This window comes from Peromyscus leucopus, chromosome X (assembly GCF_004664715.2).
Source record: "Peromyscus leucopus breed LL Stock chromosome X, UCI_PerLeu_2.1, whole genome shotgun sequence".
NCBI lineage: Eukaryota > Metazoa > Chordata > Mammalia > Rodentia > Cricetidae > Peromyscus > Peromyscus leucopus.
The window spans coordinates 34,358,306-34,369,817 of record NC_051083.1 but is presented as its reverse complement, the minus strand read 5'-3'; the positions used below and the strand labels follow the sequence as shown (position 1 = coordinate 34,369,817).

Genomic DNA, 11,512 nt, shown 5'->3' with positions numbered 1-11,512 from the left:
AGTCAGACTGTGCTTCCACCATTATTGCAGTCTTTTTTTTTTTTTAATCTTTTATGTATCTGCAGCCATGTGAACCTGTACACCACTTGTATCTGGGAGCCAGGGTTAGCCAGAAGACGACATTGGGTCCTCTGGAGCTGGGATTAGTTACAGGTGATTGGGAGCCATTATTTGGGTGCTGGGAACTGAACCTGGATCCTTTGAGAGGAGAGTAAGGGCTCTTAACTGCTGAACCACCTCTCTAGTCCCCTGATTTGTTTTTGAGACAAGATCTCACTCTGTAGCTCAGGCTGGTCTGGACCTCACTGTGTAGCCTACGCTGGCTTCAACTTGTGGCAAGCCTTCTGTCTCGAGTGCTGGGATTCCAGATATGAATTATCACGACCAGCCTGTCCTGCTATTCTAATGCTGTTGACCCTCATCTTCATTTCTTTTTCATTTATTAACTGGAATCTCTCTGTAAGGATAGCTTGTTCCCTTCTTGTTGATTTTTTTAAAAGATTTTTATTATTTTTAGTGTGTGTGTGTGTTGTGTGTGTGTGTGTGTGCGCGTGCGTGCACATGAGTGTATGTATGTGTACCATGTATGCAGGTGCCCAAGGAGACCAGAGGACATCAGGTCCCCTGGAACGGGAGTTCCAGGTGATTGTGAGTCACATGGTATGATGCTAGGAATTGAACTCAGGTCCTCTGGAAGAGTGGCAAACACTCTTAACTGCAGCCATCTCTCCAGCACCTGAATATATTTGATGTGTAGTTTGAGCTGTTCATTTTTTTTCTTAAGTATGTCTTTGCTTTCTAGCACTGTGAGATTTGTACTCCATAAAGCTCACTAAAAGTACTATATAATGACTGTCTTTTGTAAAGCACTCAGCATGCAATTTATAATAATGTAAAGATGATATTAAAGGTTATCAAAGCAAAGTATCATTCATTACATGTCGATTACAGATGTCGAGCCCAAGCACAGGGAGAGAGCAAGTATGGCAGGGTGTAGTGCTGGAGAAGCAAAGGCTCAAGTACCTCCATTTTTTATCCCAAACGTTGCTACCACCGAGCACCACAGTGGCGCCTTTTTAATCCTGTGAGGCCAGTTGAATGTGACAAGTCAGATACTTTCCATTTTCCAAACCCATTATCTATGCTGGTAGAAATGGGAGTTCAGTGGGAAAATGATGTGGTATTAAATACAATTGTATTTCTCTAGAAATATTCATGCAATGAATTAACATAATTTGGAATGCATTGGAATCCTGCATTAGCCATTCTGTTTAAAGGATCCACTTGTAGGAAGGAGGCAGGATGCGGAATTACTCTTGTATTCATGTCAGCAGCTGGACTGGAATCTTGACGTTCACTTCTCTTGTGCTGGTCAGCAAAAGCTTCTCAAGGGGAATGAAAGGACAATGGGAATGATTCAGAAGAATGGAACAGTAAGTGGGAAAAGGGAATGTTCATTCGTAATTGAGTGAAACTGAAGATGAAGAATTCTCGAGTTTTGAATAGAAGCCACAGTTGGTTTAGTGAAGGCATTAAAGTCAGGGCACACCTCAAGACCTTTTTTTAAAATTAAGTCTTGCTACCAGTCTCTTTTGTGATAAAACGCCCAGTTTGTCATTGCAGGAAGTGCACTCAGACTGGGGAATAAGGATGCAGGTCTTGAGATCAAGAAAGAAAAGTTAGGTCCTGCGAGTTCCTTCCTGCTGTGAGCATGGGGCCTCTGGCCTCTGGCTCCTGGCCTCTCCCCTCATGCCATGGCCCCCAAACGGCAATCTGTGCTCCTGCCTCAGTCCAAGAAACCCAAATCGGCCCCTGCCCTGAAGCTGGATGACAAGTCGGTCTCTGCCGGCCTGCCGAAGGAAGGAGAGGAGCAGAAGAAGCAACTGAACACATGGACGGAGTACAACATGAAATAGACTCGATGAACAAGCCACTGAGGGCATTCTGAAAGGGGAACAGAAACATAACAAACTCCGCCAACCATTTTTTCAGGAGAGGTCAGAACTGATCGCCAAAATCCCAAATTTTTGGGTGACCGCATTTGTCAACCATCCACAAGTGTCTGCACTGCTTGGGGAGGAAGATGAAGAGGCTCTGCATTGCTTGACCAGAGTAGAAGTGATAGAATTTGAAGACATTAAATCAGGTTACAGAATAGATTTTTTTTTTTGGTTTTTCGAGACAGGGTTTCTCTGTGTAGCTTTGCACCTTTCCTGGAACTCGCTTTGGAGACCAGGCTGGCCTCGAACTCACAGAGATCCTCCTGGCTCTGCCTCCCGAGTGCTGGGATTAAAGCCGTGCGCCACCGCCGCCGCCGCCGCCGCCGCCGCCGCCGCCACCACCACCACCCGGCTACAGAACTGATTTTTATTCTGAGGAAAATCCTTAAGTTCGCTCCAAAGAATTCCATCTGAATGAGAGTGGTGACCCATCTTCAAAGTCCACTGGAATCAAATGGAAATCAGGAAGGGATTTGACAAAACGCTCAAGTCAGCTGCAGAATCAGGGCAGCAGGTTCACCTGGTTCACTGACCATTCTGGTGCAGGTGCAGCTGAGTTAGGAGAGGCCGTCAGAGACAGCGTTTGGCCACCCCTGCTGCAGTACTATTTGGTTCTTGGTATGGATGATGAACAAGGAGAGGCAGAAGATGATGATGGTGATGATGAAGAAGAGGAAGGCTTGGAAGCTATTGATGAGTAAGGGGATGAAGATGAAGGTGAAGGAGATGAAGATGATGATGAAGGGGAGGAAGGAGAGGAGGATAAAGTCGAGGATGACTAGCACAGAAGACTGATGGATTCCAACCGTCTTTTTCATTTTCCTTTTATTTTTTAATTTTCTCCAGTCCCTGGGAGCAAGTTGCAGTCATTTCCCTCCCCCCACCTGTTGCTGGAGGGCTTCTCTCCAGGTTCCACCAAGCCTTGCAGTCCCACAATCCACTTATAAAATAATCACTCAGATGCTTATATTACTTATAAACTGTATGACCGTGGCAGGCTTCTTGCTAACTGTTCTTTTATCTTAAATTAACCCATTTCTATAAATCTATACCTTGCCACGTGGCTGGTGGCTTACCAGAGTCTTTACATGCTGCTTGTCATGGCGGTGGCTGCAGTGTCTCCCCCCTTCTTCCTGTTTCCCCAATTCTCCTCTCTCCTTGTCCCGCCTATACTTCCTGTTTTGTCACTGGCGATATCCACAGCACTACCCAACCCCTCTTGTGCTCAGTAGCCCTGGTTTTGAGGTCTCTCTTCTCAACACCATGGTTCTCAACCTATTTCGGTGGGGGGGGGGGAGACATTGAGAAAAATACAACAGGAAAAGAATCTCCACTATTCTGTTCTAAATTCCTTTTTATCCTTTGTTGTCTCAAACCGTGGATTCAACACCACCACTGTGCTCTGTGGGAAAGAAGAAAAACCCTTCGGCCCCCTTGGCTCTGCTGGAGGCTGGGGTGCCAGGCCCCTGTGTACTAGTGCATAGAATTCTAGCTTTTTTCCTTTCTCTGTATTGGGCTCAGAGATTACACTGTGTCTCTATGTGAATACAGACAGTTAGCATTTACCAATATGTATCTGTCTACTTTCTCTTGTTTAATAAAAAGAAAAAGAAAAAAGAAAAAAGGGGGCATATAGAAGGTCAGCAAGGGTGGGCTGAGGTGTCTGGGGGGCTGGTAAGTGGGCATCGTGACAACATGGCTTCTCCTTTGGCATGTTTGATTGTGACGTTTAACGGACATCCTTGCGGTTTAAGATGACACTTTTAAAATAAAATTCTCTCCTAACGGTGACTTGAGCTCTGCCACTCAATGGGAGAATCAGCAGAACATGTTGACATTCTCTGTTGTAACTTTATTTATTTATTTATTTGATTTTCATTGGAAGGAAAAATGCTGATTTTAAATGTTGAAGTATACAAGTTGCTTTGTTACAATAAATCCAATGTGTACACACACAAAAAAAACAAGAAAAAGAAAGAAAAGTTAGGCTGACTTGCAGCTCAGTTGTCCAGTACTTGCCTACTTGCTGGGTTCAAGTCCCATTGCCACAAAAATAAAGCATCCTTGAGACAAATTGCAATGTACATTATATTGGCAAAATGGGCCTGTGCTGTTTGAGCTCATTGAGCAGCTAGCTCTGAAACTGGGGTTGCCCGGCCTCCATTTCAGACCCAAGCATGTTTGTTTCAAAGTGTCCTTCAAGGTCTGGGGATGGGCTGGTTCTAACTCTTTGTCAAGAAGGAGACTACAGGAAAACAGCCCAAGAGTAAAACCACTGTGTCCTTGAGAATAGCTAGAAGGTGAACCATTTCCAACAGATGTCACTGTTGTTTACCCCATGATATAAAAGTGCCCACCATGGGAAAGAGAAGTCAGAAACTCCAGCCAGCTCCCTCCATTTCCCCAGTCAGCTTCTGCCAGATGTTGTGTGCACCTGATTTGATGATATTTTACTATCTGGTGTCTCTTGCTATTAATTTTTTTACTTTGGCTTAATAGACTCACTCAGTAAACTGAAGGTATGGCTATTACAGACCATTCTCTGGGCTATACAAAACACAGACCAAGATTCAAAACTTGAAGGTGAGGTTGGCAAAGCAATTCAATTAGAAGGCTAAGATTAAGACTAATATTAAGCAGTGGATAAAAGAAACCCTTTCTCCCTGAAGAGTCCTGAGCTGGTTGCTTTGGGTGCATTGGACTCTGCGATGTCCAGGTAAGTTTGGTAGGTTTCATCAGCAGTGTTCAATGACTTTGTTTAAAAATTTTATTGTATGGGTGTTTTGGTTGTATATGCACCACGTGTGTGCAGTGCCCACAGAGGCCAAAAGAGAACAGACATCACATCCCCTGGAACTTGAGTTACAAATGATTGTGAGCCACCATGGGCATACTGGGAATTGAACCCTGGTTCTCTGGAAGAGCAAACAGGGCCCTTAATGATTTTTGGCTCATCACTCTGAGAATGCATGGGTCAGCAACCACAAATCTTCAGCACCCCAGGTGCCAAGCCACCACAAGTCTAGCTCAGCTATTTCCATCTTGAACACATGCCCAGCCATTTTCCGGGGTCTGAATGTCTTTGAGAGAGAATTAGGATGGTCTAATGATCTGGGGCTTGGCCAAGAGAGCCACTTTTGGAATTGGACAGATCTCAGACAAGTTCTTGTTGAGCTTAGGGGAGAATGTTTTAGTAACAGTGAGTTAAGTCAGGCTCCGAGTCTCAGTGTTTGTCAACTGCAAGATCATAAGGTTCCATTGTCTTGATTAGACCATGGATATGTCAAGGCATGTAATGAGCAGGATAGTTATGTGGATGAGCCTTCTGTCTCTTGATCTTGTCTAGGTTGTGGTGACACACACAGACAGTATCTAGAGAAGGATGCTGCTGCTATTCTTCCCTCCCTCTTCATGTCCAGGATCATGCTGTGTGTCCCAGGCTAGCCCTTAAGTCAGAATTCATCAAACTTAAGACCTTCTTAGCCTCACACTTATGGATGATTTTTTTTCCCCAGAACACATTTCTACAGAAATCCTAGGCTATGACTTATGCACAAGTAATGCCCCATTATTATTCAATGGGTATGCAAGTCAGCTCTCCACTGGGCATGGGGTCAGCTTTTGTCATTTTTGAGTATACTAGTCCCCAGCCTCCATTTGCGGGAGCCAATGATCTAATTTCTCTTGTCTCACTTTCTCTGCCGCCGTCTATTTTGTCTCTAGTCTAGCTCATTATCTCTTCCTACCACCAGATGGTGGAAAGTGGAAAGGAAATAACAGGCTGGTAAATGAATGTGGTTGAAGGCTCTATGGCTGAAAGGTGTGGTGGGGAATGGACCCCCCAAAAGGAGCTTATAATTGCTCAGGAATTCCTGTGAATTTCTATTTTAATTTTAGCACCCACTAAATTGTTGGCTATACAGGTCTGAGGTCAATACAGCACAACGATGCCTGATAGAAATGAGACAAGCTTTGTCTCCGGACCTCGAAAAATTCCTAAGCAGTAGAACCCCACACCTGGTCCAGGCAACACTGGGTCAGGTGTAAGGAGGGTCCAATCCTGTGAGAGGCGGTGTGCAGTGGTGCAGCTGCCCAGCAGCCTCCCTGCGCCCCTCTCTTTGGGCTTCTCGAGCCCACCACCTCCCACGCTCCAAAGTCGCACCTGGCCTGCCGGCATTCCGAGCTGCAGGGAAAGGCCCCTTCCTCCAACAGCCCCCTGCTAGCAGCCTGGTTCCCAATGTTGTCACCTGTTCATAACCCAGCAGGTGTCTGGCTCTTCACCTGCCGATGGCAGCCCTCCTTCCCCGGGGTACCGCCTTCCGATCCCCCTTTTCCACGTGTCCCTCAACTCTGACGCCCCCACCCCCAAAGACCCCCTAAATCTCCTCCGGTCTCGAGGAGTCTCGCGGCATTTCCTGGGGCGTGAGCCGAGCATCAGCGCATAGGGGGCGACCGTGGCAGAGCTTGGGCCGGGACAGAGCGGATAGTGAGGGGGGCCACCGAGCCCCGCCACCAGAGGACGCGCCCCGGAGTCAGGCCGGACGCTGCCAGGGCCCCGCCCCTCGGCCCCGCCCCCGCCTGGCGGCCGCGCCCCTCCAGCGGGCGGAGCTGCGGAGCCTCGCAGCCGCGAGGAGGAGGGGAGAGCAGGCTCCGAGGCGGCTGCGGTGCACTGGGCTGGGCGGTGCTTTTTTTTTTTTTTTTTTTTTTTTCTTTTTCGCAATTTCCACTCTCCGAGAGCAGGAAACCCGGAGCAGCCGGGCGCAGCGGGGCCGCGATGCAGCAGCAGCAGCAGCAGGAGTCGCCCCAGGGCAGCAGCGGCAGCGGCAGCAGAGGCAGCAGCGGGCGGCGCTGAGCCGCCACCACCGCTACTGAGGAAGAAGCCCGCCCAGCTGCAGCCGCGTCCCAACGCCCGCGCCCCCAATCCCCGCGCCGCGACCTCGGCGCCCCAAACCCCACGCCCGATTCCGCCAACTTTCACGCTGCTTCGGCGGCTCGGCCCGGCTTGGCGCCAATGGGTGAGTGCAGGGGCCGCTCATCCTTGTGTAGGGTCGGCGCGCCCATCCCGGGACCGCAGACCCGGGGAGGGCGCCCCGGAGCAGGGCCCGGAGAGTGACATCGCGCTGGGCGCCCTCCCTCGCCTTGCGCACCCCGATTCACTCTCACTTGCTTTAGTGTCCCCGCGGAGCCCGCGCGCGGCACCGACAGGAGCCCGAGGGGACCTGGGTAGAGAATCGCGGGGGCTGGCTCCGGGGCGGCTTGGGTTGAGGGATGCAGGGGGTGTGGTTGCCTTTTTCGGGTGGGCGGGGAGAGTTTTGTCTTTGCCATTTTTCTTACCAAAGCGCACCCTCCCTGCGCTGGGGACGCGGGCACCTGAATTTGGTGGGTTCCAGCCCTGTGCAGGGCTCTTGGGGTTCTTGGTGCCTGTCTGGCCCAGGCTGAGAAGAACCTCGAATCTCGGGGTCTTTGAGGGAGGGTTAGATTGCCGGCTGATGCGGTGATGGAAGGTTAGGAAACGCCCCAGTACCGGGCCTGGCGGGCTGGCTGACCCAGGGTCCTGAGCTCTTCATGCAGCCCCCACTTGTGTTTCCAGCTCTCACTCTCTCTGCCTTTCTTTCCTCCCGTCTGGCCCCCTCTCCACTCTGTGATCCTCAAAGGCTACTTCCCATATCCTTCTCTAAGTCTGCAGGGCTGGGAACTGGAAATGGTGATCCAGTTTTGATTTACCCAGAAAACATAATTTCCATGTAGGTAGCTAACATTAGGTCTCTTGGGTCCCATTTATTATAGACCTGACAGTGTGGGAACCACCTTACTGCCCAGAGGAGCTGACACTTTAGTGAGCAAAGGACTCGTGATTGTCTGGTCTCTATTAAACGTTCGGTTTACCCAAATCTTGCTGATGGCCAACCTCTGCATTTTGTGCCTCTAGCAGATTATTTTTGGGTGTTTCTAGGCCAAGCATAGCAGTCTGCACATTATAAGTCATTATAAAGTGAGACTTTTCTGTATTCAGGTAATAGGATCTTGGTGCACCAGCCAGAAAGGGTAGGCAGGAGTCACAGGATGTTCATGCATACACAAGCACTGGAGGAGAGGTCTAACCCAGTAAGTTGTTGATTAGTGAAGTTCAAATCCCATTTGTGATTGTTTACCGAAATGCCTTTCCCTTTTCCAAAGTGGTAGTGATCTCTCGTGGCCTCTCAACTTAAGTGTCACTTTTTTCACAATGCCCTTTTCTGATGATCACACCACTCCACGTCTAAATGGGTTCCTTTCTCATATGACACTTTTTTTTTCACAGCAGTATTACCTATTCTAGTGTGTTTAATATTTATGTCCTCTACCTGGGCTCAGTGACCATCAGGACAGCACTGTGTTGTATGGTCTGCTCACAATGTTTTTTGTTTTTGATGTCTGGTGCAGATCAGGCTCTAAATCAATATTGAATGGATGGATGGATAGATGGATGGCATGCAACCCTCCTACTCCATGGAAGACACGACATTTAATTTATACTCTTGTTTTGTTTTGCCTTGATTAAGAAGATTGAGTCCATTGGCCAAAGTAAATACTTCTCTAAAACCCTTATAGGTCACTTTAGAAATGCACTGCTTTCTCCCGAGCTGATAGGAAATGCTATTGGGATCACCTTTTGGGATGGGTTACTGAAAGAGTTATACACAAAAAGCAGTTGTCAGTTTGCATGGGCAGGCTATGCTTTGTAGATCTCAGTGGGAAGAGGATGGAGTCTCCTTTAAGAAGCAGCAGACCTGTTTATCATTTAGATCTAAACTGTTTGCATTCTTTAGACTCTCTTAAGAAAATGAGAGTGCTTCTGCAATTTATGGTCCTTTCCAGTATCATTTTAAAATTGTAGCCATTATGCAGCAATCAATTATTATTTATTCAGGAGTTCATACATGGAGGCACCAAGAGTAAAATGAATGCCATTTAATTCATTATAATGTGCCTAAGTGGGATTTAAGGTGTTTGTAGTAGTTTGTGGGTAAAAATCACCTGCTGTTTTCTAAAGAGTCCTTAGTGGTATATTTGCAATGAAGTACAGATATTTAATAGTTGATTCTATTTGTTTTTTAATAGAGAGACCTAGTAGTGCTAGGATTCTGTGTGAGAGGGCATGAGAACACACACACACACACACACACACACACACACACACACACACAGAGAGAGAGAGAGTCCTTTTCTCCAAATCTCTCTGGTTTTCAGATTTATCTCATTTATCAATTCGATACTCTTGCTTGGCCTAATGCTGATTTTTTTTTTCCGGTGACGACAAATGTAATCAGATCATATCATATAGTCCTTGATCTGGACATTAACTGAAAGTCACAAAATCCCTAACCCTGAAATGAAGTTAGCTAGTTTTGCAGTGGTCTCTTACAAAACACTATGAACTTGCTGGGAGGGGCCTATGGTGCCAGACACAGGGAAAGCCTCTTATAATTAGAGCAGTGCAAGGACTGTGACCCAAATCTGGGAGTAGTGAAGGGTTTGCAAGGCAAGCAAATGACTTCTGTTGAAGGATTTCCAGAGTAAGAACAAAGTTTGGGCAGCTCGGGGCAATGCTGCGTCAGTGGTGGGCTATGCTGAGTGCGAGCTAGAATCGACACAATACAATGCCTTCTCCCAACAAGTCTGGACTTAAACATGGAAGAAAGGGCTTGCCCCTTTGTTTTGCCAAGCCCATGGCCAGAGCAAAAGCCATGGTTTTGCTGGTTGCAGAGACCTTGGTTGTTTCCTGTTCTACTCTTCCAGTTACCTTGCATTACTCATATTCATTAACAATGCTTGCGTTTGTAATTTTTTGAAGTATGCTACCTGCAGTGATAAATATTCATCCATCTAGCCATCCATCTCATTATGTATTTATCTCCTGCTTTCTGCCAGGAAACAGGTACGTGTTACCTTTAGACCTGCCCACTTCAACTTCTCAGTCTAGTGGAGGATGTGAGGGCAAGGGTCATTGCAGTACCTAAGTCAGAGCTATAGTAAGTGTCCTGAAAGATGAGCAGAGGAATCTGGTTGAGGCTGGAGAGCAGGTGAGGATGATGTCTTTGAGGAGATTTTGAGTCACCCACCCTCCCTGGGGACACACCCGGGATTCAACAAGCTGAGTTTTCTTCTTCTTGCACACCATGAGGACCTTGGGGCCTCTGAGCAAGGGGGTATGAGGGAGGCTGACTTAGCTTTGTACCTGGGTCAGGTGGTTTGGGAGCATTTAAAGGAGCCAGACATTGCTCTGGCTTGGATGCTGCCAGAGCTACTTCTGAGATTGAGTATTTTAAGAAATGTTTTCTAGAAGAGGGAAAAATTGGAGCCAGACAGAATCTGGGGTTGGTATAAAAGCAGCAGGCACTCACGTTAGCAGTACTGGGGGATGTCTGCTCACAATCATGCTTTGGGCAAAGTTCATGTTTTGTTTGTCTTCAAACATGATTACGGGGAGGCTTTGTTTGTATCTTGTCCTATTCGGGGATCACAGACTGGCCTTGCCTGATGCCGCTGCTCTGAGGGGTTGTTGCTCCTGAACAGTACACCCAGACTGTGCACTCAGCCGGTTTCCCAATAGTAGGATCCCTTTTTCTGTTTCTCAGAGTTGACCTGAGAGGTGAGGCGCAAGGTTTTTATTGTGTGCGTGTGTGTGCGTGTGTGTGTGTGGGGGGGGGGGTATGTTCGATGACTACTACTTTAATATTAGCTAGCTTTAGTCTTGGGCTTTTTGTTCAACATTGAGAAAAATGAGTAACTGGAATGCTATACTAGGGAAATTTATGGAATAATCCAGCTCGGGCTGCTGAGAACAAAGAGATCAGGTGCTACGTGAGAAAGACACAGCGCCGGAAAACACCAGACTCCTTCCAGCGTTAGAAGAGAGCTACGGTCAGTAGTTTGCAGAGGGCAGTCCCTTGGGATCACTCGAGGGACAGAAATTCTTCAGTAGTATCCCAGCCGTCCTACAAAGTCAGCGACTCTGGACAGTGGGCTCCAGCAACCAGCATTTGAATAAGTCCTCTAGGAGGCTCTCTTTTTAATTTTTCATTTTTTTTTATGCACATGTACCATGATGTGCTCCTGGAGGTTAGAGGACTTGAGGGAGCTGGTTGTCTCATTCCATCTTGTGGGTACCAGGGAAGGGACTCAGGTGGTTGTGGCTGCCAGCAAGTCCCTTTACCTGCTGACCCATGGGGTTCTGATACAAGGTCAAGTTTACAAGCTTTACCTTGCCTTTTAGATGATGCTCCTGGCTCATTGGAGTGCTTGAGGTACCCTGTTTCTAACAAGATGTTCTGGGCATTAGGCTATATACATCTGGGCTGCTGGGAAGTAACATTTTTCTGCCTCTCATACTTGTATTAACTATTCCTTTTCCTGGTTTCTCCTGGCTCATTGGACATTCATAATTAATCACTTTCTTCCTCCTTGAAGATTCTTTGTTTTTAAACTTTAGATTTTAAAAGCCATCTGCTATAAATTTTTGAGTTTGTCCC

The 11,512-nt window shown here is 47.3% G+C and overlaps 1 protein-coding gene and 1 pseudogene across 6 annotated transcripts in view; both read left to right on the top strand.

The window, feature by feature from the left end:
* The first annotated feature begins 1,711 nt into the window (after positions 1-1,711).
* Positions 1,712-2,802, top strand: LOC114695810 (annotated as a pseudogene).
* A 3,917-nt stretch (positions 2,803-6,719) lies between these two features.
* Sh3kbp1 (SH3 domain containing kinase binding protein 1) overlaps positions 6,720-11,512 on the top strand; it is a 344,717-nt gene continuing 339,924 nt past the window's right edge. For 2 of the 6 annotated variants that reach the window (XM_028873246.2, XM_028873244.2), the window contains exon 1: positions 6,720-7,015. In XM_028873246.2, the coding sequence (XP_028729079.1) occupies positions 7,012-7,015 (4 nt within the window). In that variant the 5' untranslated portion in view covers positions 6,720-7,011. The remainder of the gene's footprint in view (positions 7,016-11,512) is intronic. The other 4 variants (XM_028873247.2, XM_028873241.2, XM_028873242.2 and 1 more) reach the window with 3 other exon arrangements.